We start from the raw sequence: 13,734 nt of genomic DNA, 5'->3' as shown, positions 1-13,734 counted from the left end.
AATAATTTCAGGAGAAAATTGCAGAGGAAATGAGGGGAGCGGGCAACATTGTCATGGTTGTAATACAATCTGACTTGCACGCCTATAACTAAACATACTTTAAAAAGAATAATAAACCCATAAAAAACTGAATAAATACCTATTTTGAAATTGGATAGCACATTGTTGTTAAATATAAATAAAGATCAAACAATTTATGGAGCATGGAGACTAATTTATGTCTGCTAATTTCACTTAAATTATTGAAGGTAGGAATTTTGACAGCTTGTCTGCACTTCATTTGCTAGAACCATGGGAGTGTTTAAGTTTTGCAAACTAAGTGGAGAAAGATAAATATAGGTTGTATGTTTAGGTCAGTATTCTGGAGTTCAGCTCCGTTATCTTAGGTGACCAGTGAAAAACTTTGCAAAACTTTCCCTAAGGAGATTATTTTAAAAAGCCATTGTTACACAGATGCATGTGATCTGTGAAAGAGACCAGCTTCATGGGCTAAATTATGTTCATATGGCATTGCTATAATTTTACCTTTTTTGCATGTTAATAAAATGCTGTTTAAACTTACAAATATTATCTTGCACACACGCTAGTAATGTTATCTGTTTATCAGTTGATTTAGCAATTGCTGGCCTGCCAGTAATTCTGATACTATTTATTTCTTGCATCCCTTGCCCCTTCTACTCCTGAAAGCAATGCAATACAGTTCTGCAGAACTCAACAGCCTTCCGGTCCCCAAGTATGCATGATTTTGAGTTTACTCCATTCAAATGACCTATATTCTGCTACAGATGTTTTTTGATCTTTTTTTCTGTATACCCACAACACTATGTTATCATTATCGTACCAAATAACTTGTGTTTCCATATCTCTGCAGACTTCTTGCATCAGTAACTGGGAAGTTAATGGACATTTTTTTTAAATTAGAAACATATCTAGCATACCTTGAAAGTTTAAACTATCCAATTTTCACAGTGGTGTCACTGATTAGTCGAAATAATTATTATTTAGATATTTTTGGTCGTCAAGAAGAGAGCATGGTTGCACAAAATTTCTGTTGGGTTACATGCCCACGTTCCTCTGGGACTTTAGCAGCCCAGTAGTCTGGTTTTCTGATTGCCATGATGACAATGCAGTAGAAATGTACATGTCCTGGAGATGGGAACAAAGCTAAATGGGCATTACTAACTTCAAAAAGTCAGAAGAATGCACCTAGACCTTTATCATCCATTTTCATAAGAATTAGGAGCAGGAGTAGACCATACATCCCCTCGAGCCCACTCCGCCATTCAGTAAGATCATGGCTGATCTTCAAACTCAACTCCACTTTCCTGCCCTATCCCCATATCCCTTGATTCCTCTGGAGTCCAAACATCTATCTATCTCAGCCTTGAATATACTCAACAATTAAGCATCCACAGCACTTTGGGACAGAGAATTTCAAAGATTCACAACCCTCTGAGTGAAGAAATTACTCCTCCATTTCAGTCTTAAAAGGTCGGCCCATATCCAGAGACTATGCCCCCTACTTTTAGACTCTCCAGTCAGGGGAAACAACCTCTCGGCATTTATCCTGTCAGTCATCCTCAGAATCATGTATGTTTCAATATAGGCCCAATCTACTCAATCTCTCCTCATAGGACAACCCTCACATCCCAAGAATCAATCTAGAGAATCTTTGTTACACCACCTCTAAGGCAAGTATATCCTTCCTTAATTACTGTGTGCAATACTGTGGTCTCACCAGAGCCCTGTATAATTGTAGCAAGATTTCCTTACTCTTGTATTCCAACCCTCTAGCAATAAAGGCCAACATGCCATTTGCCTTACTAATTGCTTCATGGGCATCCTGTATCCCAGGAAAACAGATTGGAAAGGTTTACATATATTTTGTCCTCATGTATTTTTACTTGTAAGTTTTGGGGCAGCTATACATGAAGAGACGATATAGTTATGGAAGTTATGGTAAACCTTTACAAACCACAGGTTAGGCCTCAGTTAGAGTATTGTGCCCAATTCTGAGCACCACATTTTGGAAGGATGTTAAGGTCTTGTAGAGGGAGTAGAAAATTTACCAGAATGGTACCAGGGATAAGGAACTTCAGTGGAGAGACGAGAGAAACTGAGATTATTCTCAGAGAAAAGAAGGTTGAGGGGAGATTTAATAGAGGCATGATAAAGTAAATAGGGAAAAATGGTTTCCACTGGCAGGAGGGTCAGTAATAAGATAAGTGCCAAAATATCCACTGGGGAAATGAGACATTTTTTTTATGCAGTGACTTGCTATGATCTGGAATGCACTGCCTGCAAAGGTAATGGAAACAGATTAATAATATCTTTCAAAAGAGAATTAGATGTATACTTGAACAGGAGACATTTATAGGGTTTTGGGGAATTAGTAGGGGAGTGGGACCTGTTTCAAAGAGTCAGTGTAGACACAATGGGCTGAATGGTCTGTGCTGTATGATTCTATGGGGTGGAAATTTGGTCTTCCGCCGTCCTCCTTTGCGCCCCAGAGGGGCGGCAATGGCGGCGGAAAGCACTAGCGCCTGGGCAGCCAGCTTCCAGCGCCCTACCGGGACATTCGGTGCCGGTATCAACGGGGGGGCGGAGCAGTGCCGCCCAGGAGAGGCGAGCCGGTGTGCAACGCCCCTGGTTGTGACACCGGCTCTATTTTTGGCTGTCGCCCGACCTGTAGTGCACCCTGGTGGGACCGCCTGTGAGTAATGCCAACCTGAGCTAAGTGTGATTGATTTTTTTAAAATGTTTTGCGATTTATGTAGTGGCGTGAGCTATGTATTGGGAATGTTTTTGTCATGTATGTACATGCTGTTTGTAGCCACCAGATGGTGTCATTGTTGGAGGCCACTGAGCAGCACGCACATGGTACTACTCTGGTATAAAAGGCCATCCATTTTATGAGTCAGGCACTTTGGGCCTAAATAAAGCAGAAGCAAGGTGCTTAGTTAAACAGTACTCAGTTTGAACCTTTGTTGCATACATAAGTTTTGGGTGTTTTTTTTCAGGTGTGTTTCCCCCCCACCCCCCCAAGGCCTGGGCTCGGGATTTTCCCTTGCTCAGTCGATCTAGTGATCTAAAAGAGGCATGCAACGCTTCCCTTAGCGCTCCGCTCCAGACTCCAGGCCCAGCTAATGAATTTTGCGGCGGCAGACGTAAACCATTTGCTGATGCAAAATTTACCACACCGCCCCAACTGAGGCGCGACCAAATTTCCACCCCGATATGTTTTGCATGTTGACATAAGTTACAGCTGTTTGGTAATGACTTTGTTGGGATTTTTTGCATTTGTGATTGAGGAAACTGATAAGTGTAGTTAATGCCACAAGCAGCTCAACAAACCCATTTGGAAACTTGTTTACTGAATGTTCATCATGTTATCTCAGAGATTTTGTACATTTTTGCTTACAAAATATAACCTAAGAAATCTGCAGCCAATTTATTAATTTACAGTATTATCCAACTTTTTTTTTTTTTAAAATTGGTCAACATTCTTTGGTGTGGAAGTGACAACAAATTGTGGGTTATATATATTTCCAATATATGGAGCTCTTTCAGCTATTATAGTTAGTGTATATCAAGCTGAAAGAATTCAATGGTCCTTAAACTACTGCAGCTTGGTTTTTCACAAAGCCAGTCCAGCAGCACAAGTACCACAGTATAGTATTAGTTTAATTGCTACAAATCACTCCTCATGCATATGGTTATAATTTGTAAAATTCTGAACTGTCTTGGTAAATTTAAGCCCTCACTACATCTCAGTTTTTGTATTGATCCATTCAGTTTTTGTAATGAATATGTCTGTGGTACAATTCGGGGCAGGATGTCCAAATTTATGGTTGGAACCGAACCAGTACCTTATTGTGAAATTCTTCTGCTTTGTTAAATATTTTGTCTGAGATGCTTCTTCCCTTTTCTTATATAGTGGCCAACAGAATTTTTTTTGGTACTTGTTATATATAAATTTAAGGTATTTTACCAAATCATCCAAACAGGGAGCTCTTTCAAATTAAAGGGCTATTCCAAGATAGGACCCTGTATTTCAGCCTTAGTCTGTAAAATATATGCCTATGTGTAATTTTTTTTAAAATTCTTTTAAAAAAAAAAAAAAGTTTTGCTGCAAAGCCCACGTAAGCAGCTCAGAAACATGATACTGCATTGTTGGCTTTACCTCCAGCACTCTGCTTTTCAGCTTTTTTTTAATGAGAATGTGAAAAAAGGTAATGGGAGAAGAGGTTCAGGAATGGTCGTTTTCATGCCTAAGCCCTCACAGGTTCTCGCATGCTTGTATTTTAAATCTTTTAATTAAATATTGAATATACTTGAGAATAATGCCATTTTAGGGCCTTACCTTTTATGTATTCCTTTGAATTGTATGTTCACTTGCATGTTACATAATCACATATTATAAAGGGAAATTCTTGCATATCTATAGATTCGTCTCTGTATTTCTATGTTCCCAAGACCTGATATTGTGTATAGGGTCAGCTTTTCAGTGACGTCACTGAAGCACAACAGATGGAAATAGAGGGATAGGTGAAAGAATCCTAATTTATGATGCTGGATTCCTTGGTAACACCACTGAAGAAGTTCTACACAAAGTGTGCTCCTACGCTAACTGACTCACAGTTTATGTATAAAACGCAATGAAACTGGTGGAATGAGTGGTACCACTAAATATATAGACGTCATCCTTTTGTAATTTAAGATTTATATGGCTATTCTTCTAACTCTTTAATTTGGCTGTAGTAATATTGAATTAAAAATCGACTTTTTAGATTTTTGAAGAAATGAAACAATGAAATTTGCAAATCCAACACCTTAGCTGTTTTGTACTAATAAAATCGCAAAAGATAAGCTTTTTGTCAATAGCTGTTTTATTTTTGTACAAACTATTCAATGTTTTTTATTCCTTTTACAGCCGCACTGTGTGTTACTTGCTTCGAAGGAGAATTCAGCACCTGTGAAACTTGGTGGGTTTGGAGTGGCCATTCAGTTAGGAGAATCCGGGCTTGTTGCTGGAGGTAAGAGCAGTTACTTTTATTTCTTCAAATGCAAAATACTGCAGATGCTTGAAATCTGAAATAAAAACAGAAAATGCTGGAAATACTCAGCAGCACAGGCAGCATCTGTGGTGAGAAACAAAGTTAACATTTCAGGTCGATGATCTTTCGTTAGAACATTTATTTCTTGGTGAATTTGAAATTAAATTGGGACTTGGAATATCATTTGGTATCGTGGTACTGACATACATTACAACATTGCATAACCAACTTACATTTATATAGCGCGTTTATTGTAGAAAAGCATCCCAAAAATAACTAAGCAGCAGAATCAAGTCACAGCAACCGAATCTTGCAGTGTAAGGCAGCCTATTTCCACCTTTGTTGCCTCGCCCGTCTCAGCCCTGCCTCAGCTCGTCGACTGATGAAACCCTCATCCATGCCTTGGTTATCTCTAGACTCGGGAATTTCAATGCTCTCCTGGCCTGCCTTCCATCTTGCGCCCTCTGTAAACTTGAGCTCATCCAAAACTCTGCTGCCTATATCCTAACTCTGACCAAGTTCTATTCGCCCATCATACCTGTGCTTGTTGGCTCCCGATCCGGCATCACCACAATTTTAAAATTTTCATCCTTGTTTTCAAATCCCTCCATGACCTCGCTCCTTCCTATTTCTGTAACCTCCTGCAGCCCTACAACCCCCCCGAGATTCTGCGTGCCTTCAATTCTGGCCTCTTGTGCATCCTTGATTTTCATCGTTCCACCATTGACAGCCATGCCTTCAGCTACCTAGGTCTTAAGTTATGGAATTCCCTCATTGAACCTCTGTCTCCCTACTTCTCCTCCTTTAAGACGCTCCTTAAAACCAACTTTTTTGATCAAGCTTTTGATCACCTGTCCTAACATCTCCTTATATGGCTCGGTGTCAAATTTTGTTTGATAACACTTGTGAAGCACCTTTGGACGTTTTACTATGTTAAAGGTGCTATATAAATGCAAGTTGTTGTTGTCGTAGTCCAGCAGATTAGCATAATCCAGATGATGGAGGAATCCAGGAAGTCAAATTTGAGCAGAGTGCCAGCGTTGATGAGTACAGTAAAAACACAAAACATGCGGGTGTGTGGGATGGGCAATGCGCTATTTCCTGTACAGTTGGCTTTAAATTTGTAGTTTAGGATAAAATTCACCCACTTTTGGGACCTGGGGATCTTCCTCTGCTCAAGTGAGGAGTTTGGGGAGAAAAAGTCAATTGATGGCCGTGGATAGAGTTGCAAAAGAGAAGAATTTAATTAAGGAGCTTCCAGCGCAGGAACCAACGTAACAAATTATTCATCATGTGAATTACTGATTTCAACCATGCAGAGCATAGGTACGATACTTTCCCATAGGAAGATGTGAAGGGATCAGAGAGTGAATCACCTCAGCCAGCTCAGATATAGCATTGGCATAAGTCTAGATAGCTTGCTCATCCTGTCGATTAGGAAATGGTGCTTGGCTTGGGAAATTGCAAAATTATTCTTTGTTGAGGATGAGTTGCAAGCAATAGCCAAAAAAGTGTAATGGACTGAATATTTTCACATTATCTACCAGTACCATTCATGCATCAGCTATGTACTTTACAATTAAATTTATAGGTAATGAACTCCTAAGAAATGAGTGGCAGTTGACAACTGTGATAAATTAGCTTCTGCTAGAGGATAGAAACGAGTGGGAAGAATTCTGCACTTTTTACACGACAGATACCCACAAATCTCATTAGAATTTGCTAGTTAAGGATAATTAAAGGTAGAACCTCATTCAAAGAATTGGGACAATGTGGCTGCAATCAATTATGACTTTTTATTTTGATCGTAACAGATTGGGTAAATTATTCATTGCAGATCTTTCACCTCCTTCCCTATGCTCCCCTTTCCCCGTCTCCTAGCTGGTAACATGCCTCTGAATTCCTTCTGTTCCGCAGCACATTCTTTGCCGTTGCTGGCACATGCAAATTTGAAACTTCCTATCATCCACTTCTGCAGAAGAATTTCCATGTACATCCATTCTGGAGAATGATTTTGATATCGTAGCTGTCGTCTTACATCTGGCTGTCTGATAGCACAAAACAGGGAATGGGGATGGGGTAATGGCCTGTTCATATGGCTACCCATTATCTTCAAATTCAATGATGTTTTCGAGCTTATAAGAATAGAGCTTTAAGAAAAATGTCACGCTTTTACTAATTCAGATGATCCTGGAAAGGGGTATTCTGCCCCAAGAAAGATTATTTAAATATCTCGTCTTCTGATCAAATATTCTACTATTCTACTATAATACAATTGGTTGGGGAGGGGAGATAGAGATGGAGGAAGTTGCTGTTTGGATCTTACATCTAATATTTATTTTCAGTTTACTAATACTATAACTTAGCAAGTCATTTGTTTTAAATAAATGGTGTGCCTGCACTTGGGGCGTTCTTGTTGGCCATTGGCATGGGAAAGTATGTCAAGTATGGGTCTTGTAATTATTTAGTGCTCTCTTTATAGTGTTTCATGCCTCTCTTTGCTCCCCCAATACTCTGAATATTTAGAACCACTTGTAAAGTGAGTAAAACCATACTCCTTTTGAATTTGACACATGCTTCTGTGACAACTGTAGTCCATTGTCTGAAATTATTTATTTTGGCATCCCACTGGTCAACACATATGAACTTCAAGTGTCACCACTGTCAGCCCAGAATTCGCAGTGGATAATAACAGTGAACTAACAGTGTTCCCCATCATTACCCCACCGAAACTGACCGCAACTTCAGGATATAGCGCACGCGCAGCTAAACACGGAAATCCTGAAGTTGTGGTCAGTTGTTCACTGCTCTGACACTGGCTGCGCTGTTGACCGTCCGCCTCCCCCACCATAGCCGGCAAGTAGTGAAATCAATGAAAAACTTGAGCTTTTCCACAGTAATATCACTGTTAAATACTCCATTAACAGCATATTGACTGCTAAACATATGTTATGGCAAAAAAAACTAATTTTTATATTTGTGGAGTGTCAAATTTATCCATTATGATAAAATTACAATTTTAAAAAGAACTATTTTTTAATGGTTCTATCTTATCTCCATGTGAGAATCCTAATCCTAATTTTTGTTGGAAAAGGCAAACTTCCTGCCAAAGAGATCACGAGATCTCTGGACAGCTTTCTTTGAGACCAGCGCGAGCGCCTTTGCTTCACCGCTGACCGCAAATTTTGGGCCATTGTTTTGGGTAATAGGGTGATTTCTATATATTGTGCGATATCTGTCTATTTGTGAATTTCAACATATCATTTCTGACCTTATTCAAGGACGGTATGCCAAACAGAAGGATTCAGTATCTTTCTTTCTTAGGGTATCTCTTGATGGTTTGTTGCTCATGCCTTCTCAATATGCTTTGCTTAGCTTGTTTCTTGATTTTTGAATCCCTTGGTATGTTATGTGTATTCTATCCAAAAGTTTAAAGAAAATTGATGTAGCTATCATCCGAAGAATGCCTTTTAATAATGTATAAGAAGATATAAACAAAACCTTTGCATGCTAGAAGGTAATTGGTCAATGTTTTTATGGTCTAACTGAATAATCAGTGGCTTATTTCCAACATGATACTTAGGAAAGCCATTCCACATACAAAATTTTGTGTGCATTTTCCTTCTGTGTACTCATTTAGGCACATGTTACTGGAAGTCATTGCCATTGGTGGTACTTCGATGGTAGGATGACTAATCTATACAAAGATGTATTGGCAGAGGCATAGGTTTTTCCTCCCAGAATCATATTATATTCATATGGTAGTTAGTTCTTTCTTTATCTCTCAGAAAGCTCACTGTTGCTCACTACTCCATATCCATATTTTATTTTTGTTTTAGACATCAAAGGTTGCCTAACTGGTTTACCATACTAAGGAACTATGAAGGTCACTCACATTTATTGATGAATGTGGATTGAAAATAGACTTGTAAAGGTGCATTTAACGATGGAATTTTAATTTTGGCCTTTAAGAATTATCACATCATCCATTGCAATTCCTTTCTCATGCAGTTTCTTCAAGACATCTGAGACATCAGTTATGATATGACTGGATCTCTGTATATTTTAGAATATCATCCATTCAAAGGGGGGGAATTAAAGCTGGAATTAGAAAGCAAAAATGAAGAAAGTGAATTTGAAGGACAGAGGAAACAAGCAGGAAAAAGGGTTTAAAAAAAAAAAACAAATTTTAAAACTCTTTGTCTAAATGCATGTAGCATTTGTAACAAAATAGATGAGTTGACGGCACAAATAGATACAAATGGATATAATCTGATAGCCATTACAGAGACGTGGTTGCAAGGTGACCAGGACTGGGAACTAAATATTTAGGGGTTTTTGACAATCCGAAGGACAGACAGAAAGGAAAAGGAGGTGGGATAGCTCTGTTGGTAAAGGATGGAATCACGACAGTAGTGTGAAACGATATTGGCTCAAATGATCAGGATGTTGAAACACTTTGGGTGGATGGGGAAAAAGTCACTGGTGGGCGTAGTCTATAGGCCCCCTAACAATAGCAACTCTGTTGGTCGGAGTATAAAGCAAGAAATAGTGGGGGCTTGTAAAAAGGGAACAGCAATAATCATGGTGATTTTAACCTTTGGACAAATCAAGTTGGTCAAGGTAGCTTTGAGGAAGAGTTCATTAGAGTGCATAAGGGACGGGTTCCTTGAGCAGTATGTAACGGAACCAACCCCTGTGTAATGAGACAGGATTAATAAACAATCTCCTAGTAAAGGATCCCTTTGGAATGAGTGATCATAGCATGGATCAAATTCAGATGGAGGGCGAGAAAGTTGGATCTCAAACCAGCGTACTAAGCTTAAATAAAGGAGACTACAAAGGTATGAGGGCAGAGTTGGCTAAAGTGGACTGGGAAAATAGATTAAAACGTAGGACCGTTGGTGAACAGTGGTGTACATTTAAGGAAATATTTCATAACTCTCAAGAAAAATATATTCCAGTGAGGAGAAAAGGGTGTAAAACAAAAGATAACCATCTGTGGCTAACTAAAGAAATAAAGGATGGTATCCAATTAAAAATAAGGGCATACAAAGTGGCCAAAACTAATGGGATGACAGAAGATTGGAAAGCTTTTAAAAGCCAGCAGAGCATGACTAAAAAAATAATTAACAAAGGGAAGATAGACTATGAAAGTAAACTAGCACAAAATATAAAAACAGATAGCAAGAGTTTCTACAGGTATATAAAAAGATAAAGAGTGGCTAAAGTAAATGTTTGGTCCCTGAGACCAGGGAATTAGTGATGGGGAACATGGAGATGGCAGAAACTCCTGAACAAATATTTTGTATCAGTCTTTACAGCAGAGGACACGAAAAATATCCCAACAGTGGATAGTCAAGAGGCTATAGAGGGGGATGAACTTATCACAATCACTAATAAGGTGGTACTCAGTAAGATAATGGCACTAAAGACGGAAAATTCCACTGGACCTGACGGCTTACACGCTAGGGTCTTAAGATAAGTAGCGGCAGGGATAGTGGATGGATTGGTTGTAATTTACCAAAATTCCCTGGATTCTGGGGAGGTCCCAGCAGATTGGAAAACTGCAAATGTAACGCCCCTATTTAAAAAAGGAAGCAGACATAAAGCAGGAAACTATAGACCAGTTAGCCTAAATCTGTGGTTGGGAAAATGTTGGAGTCCATTATTAAAGAAGCAGTAGTAGGTCATTTGGAAAACAATAGTTCAGTCAGGCAGAGTCGGCATGGATTTATGAAGGGAAAGTCATGTTTGACAAATTTGCTGGAATTCTTTGAGGATGTAATGAACAGGGTGGATAAAGGGTTGTATTTGGACTTCCAGAAGGCATTTGACAAGGTGCCACATAAAAGGTTACTGCACAGGGTTGGGAGTAATATATTAGCATGGATAAAGAATTGGCTAACTTAACAGAAAACAGAGAGTCGGGATAAATGGTTCATTCTCAGGTTGGCAATCAGTAACTAGTGGGGTGCCGCAGGGATCAGTGCTGAGACCCCAACTATTTACAATCTATATTAACGACTTGGAAGAAGGGATCAAGTGTAACGTAGCCAAGTTTGCTGATGATACAAAGATGAGAGGAAAAGCAATGTGTGAGGAGAACACAAAAAACCTTCAAAAGGACATACAGGCTAAGTGAGTGGGCAAAAATTTGTCAGGTGGAGTATAATGTTGGAAAATGTGAGGTTATGCACTTTGGCAGAAAAAAATCAAAGAGCAAGTTATTATTTAAATGGGAAAAAAAAGTGCTGCAGTACAGCGGGAACTGGGGGTCCTGGTGCATGAAACACAAAAGGGTTAGTATGCAGGTACAGCAAGTGATCAGGAAGGCCAATGGAATCTTGGCCTTTATTGCAAAGGGGACGAAGTATAAAAGCAGGGAAGTCTTGCTACAGTTGTACAGGGTATTGGTAAGGCCACACTTCGAATACTGCATGCAGTTTTGGTTTCCATATTTAAGAAAGGATATACTTGTTTTGGAGGCAGTTCAGAGAAGGTTCAATAGGTTGGTTCCGGAGATGAGGGGGTTGACTTATGAGGAAAGGTTGAGTAGGTTGGGCCTCTACTCATTGGAATTCAGAAGAATGAGAGGTGATCTTATCGAAACATATACGATTATGAGAGGGCTTGACAAGGTGGATGCAGCGAGGCTGTTTCCACTGATAGGAGAGACTAGAACTAGAGGGCATAATCTTAGAATAAGGGGCCGCCCATTTAAAACTGAGATGAGGAGGAATTTCTTCTCAGAGGGTTGTAAATCTGTGAAATTCGCTGCCTCAGAGAGCTGTGGAAGCTGGGTCATTGAATAAATTTAAGACAGAGATAGATGGTTTCTTAACCAATAAGGGAACAAGGGGTTATGGGGAGCAGGCAGGGAAGTGGACCTGAGTCCATGATCGGATCGGCCATGATCGTATTAAATGGTCGAGTAGGTTTGAGGGGCCTACTAATCCTCCTATTTCTTATGTTCTTATCCATCATACATGCAACCCTTTGGAAGTCTTACTGCAACATTGACAAACTTCTGGAAAGGATCTGGAGCATAAGAGATACCAAAAATAAGTCTGATTGAAATGAAAAGCCCAAATGGTGTGATAAAAGTCATCATTAAAACAGTTTCTATTGGCAGAATTTAGAAGAATCTGGAATTAGTCTTTAATTTTGAACAAACTTTTGCCTTTATTAGTTCAACTAGAGTCTGACCAAAATGGGGGCACAATATATTTTTTCCAGTGAATGCACACTTGTTTAACTTGAACAACTGAAGTCAAATTTGAACAGTGAATAGCACGTTTAGCGAGTTGGTCTTACCGCAGGTAAAGGGTACACAGCCAGATAATAAATGGGTGACCAACAGGAAGAGCAATGCAAGGAAGGTAGTGCAGGGGTCCCCTGCGGTCATCCCCCTGCAAAACAGATACACCGCTTTGGGTACTGTTGAGGGGGATGACTCATCAGGGGAGGGCAGCAGCAGCCGAGTTCATGGCACCGTGGGTGACTCTGCTGCACAGGAGGGCAGGAAAAAGAGTGGAAGAGCTATAGTGATCAGGGATTCGCTTGTAAGGGGAATAGATAGGCGTTTCTGCGGCCGCAACCGAGACTGCAGGATGGTATGTTGCCTCCCTGATACAAGGGTCAAGGATGTCACGGAGCGGGTGCAGGGCATTCTGAAAAGGGAGGGTGAACAGCCAGTTGTCGTGGTGCATATAGGTACCAACGATATAGGTAAAAAATGGGATGAGGTCCTACAAGCCGAATTTAGGGAGCTAGGAGCTAAATTAAAAAATAGGACCTCAAAAGTAGTAATCTCAGGACTGCTACCAGTGCCATGTGCTAGTCAGAGTAGGAATCGCAGGATAGCTCAGATGAATACGTGGCTTGAGGAGTGGTGCAAAAGGGAGGGATTCAAATTCCTGGGACATTGGAACCGGTTCTGGGGGAGGTGGGACCAGTACAAACCGGATGGCCTGCACCTGGGCAGGACCGGAACCAATGTCCTAGGGGGAGTGTTTGCTAGTGCTGTTGGGGAGGAGTTAAACTAACATGGCAGGGGGATGGGAACCTATGCAGGGAGACTGGGGGAAATAAAATGGAGGCAGAAGCAAAATATAGAAAGGAGAATAGTAAAAGTGGAGGGCAGAGAAACCCAAGGCAAAAAACAAAAAGGGCCACATTACAGAAAAATTATACAGGGGCAATGTGTGTTAAAAAGACAAGCCTGAAGGCTCTGTGCCTCAATGCGAGGAGTATTCGGAATAAGGTGGACAAATTAACTGCGCAGACAGTAGTTAACGGATATGATGTAATTGGCATCACAGAGACGTGGCTCCAGGGTGACCAAGGCTGGGAACTCAACATCCAGCAGTATTCAACATTTAGGAAGGATAGGCAGAGAGGAAAAGGAGGCGGGGTGGCGCTGCTGGTTAAAGAGGAAATTAACGCAATAGTAAGGAGGGACATTAGCCTGGATGATGTGGAATCGGTATGGGTGGAGCTGCGGAATACCAAAGGGCAGAAAACGCTAGTGGGAATTGTGTACAGACCACCAAACAGTAGTAGTGAGGTTGGGGAGAGCATCAAACAAGAAATAAGGGATGTGTGCAATAAAGGTACAGCAGTTATCATGGGTGACTTTAATCTACATATTGATTGGGCTAACCAAACTGGTAGT

The 13,734-nt window shown here is 40.3% G+C and overlaps 1 protein-coding gene across 1 annotated transcript in view; it reads left to right on the top strand.

The window, feature by feature from the left end:
* caska (calcium/calmodulin-dependent serine protein kinase a) overlaps nt 1-13,734 on the top strand; it is a 600,725-nt gene that overhangs the window by 309,372 nt on the left and 277,619 nt on the right. The window contains exon 6 of the mRNA XM_070892703.1: nt 4,934-5,036. Within this exon, the coding sequence (XP_070748804.1) occupies nt 4,934-5,036 (103 nt within the window). The remainder of the gene's footprint in view (nt 1-4,933; nt 5,037-13,734) is intronic.

Source organism: Pristiophorus japonicus, chromosome 11 (assembly GCF_044704955.1).
Source record: "Pristiophorus japonicus isolate sPriJap1 chromosome 11, sPriJap1.hap1, whole genome shotgun sequence".
Taxonomy (NCBI): domain Eukaryota; kingdom Metazoa; phylum Chordata; class Chondrichthyes; family Pristiophoridae; genus Pristiophorus; species Pristiophorus japonicus.
Note: the sequence above shows the minus strand (reverse complement) of the source record. Positions and strands in the feature narration are given on the sequence as shown.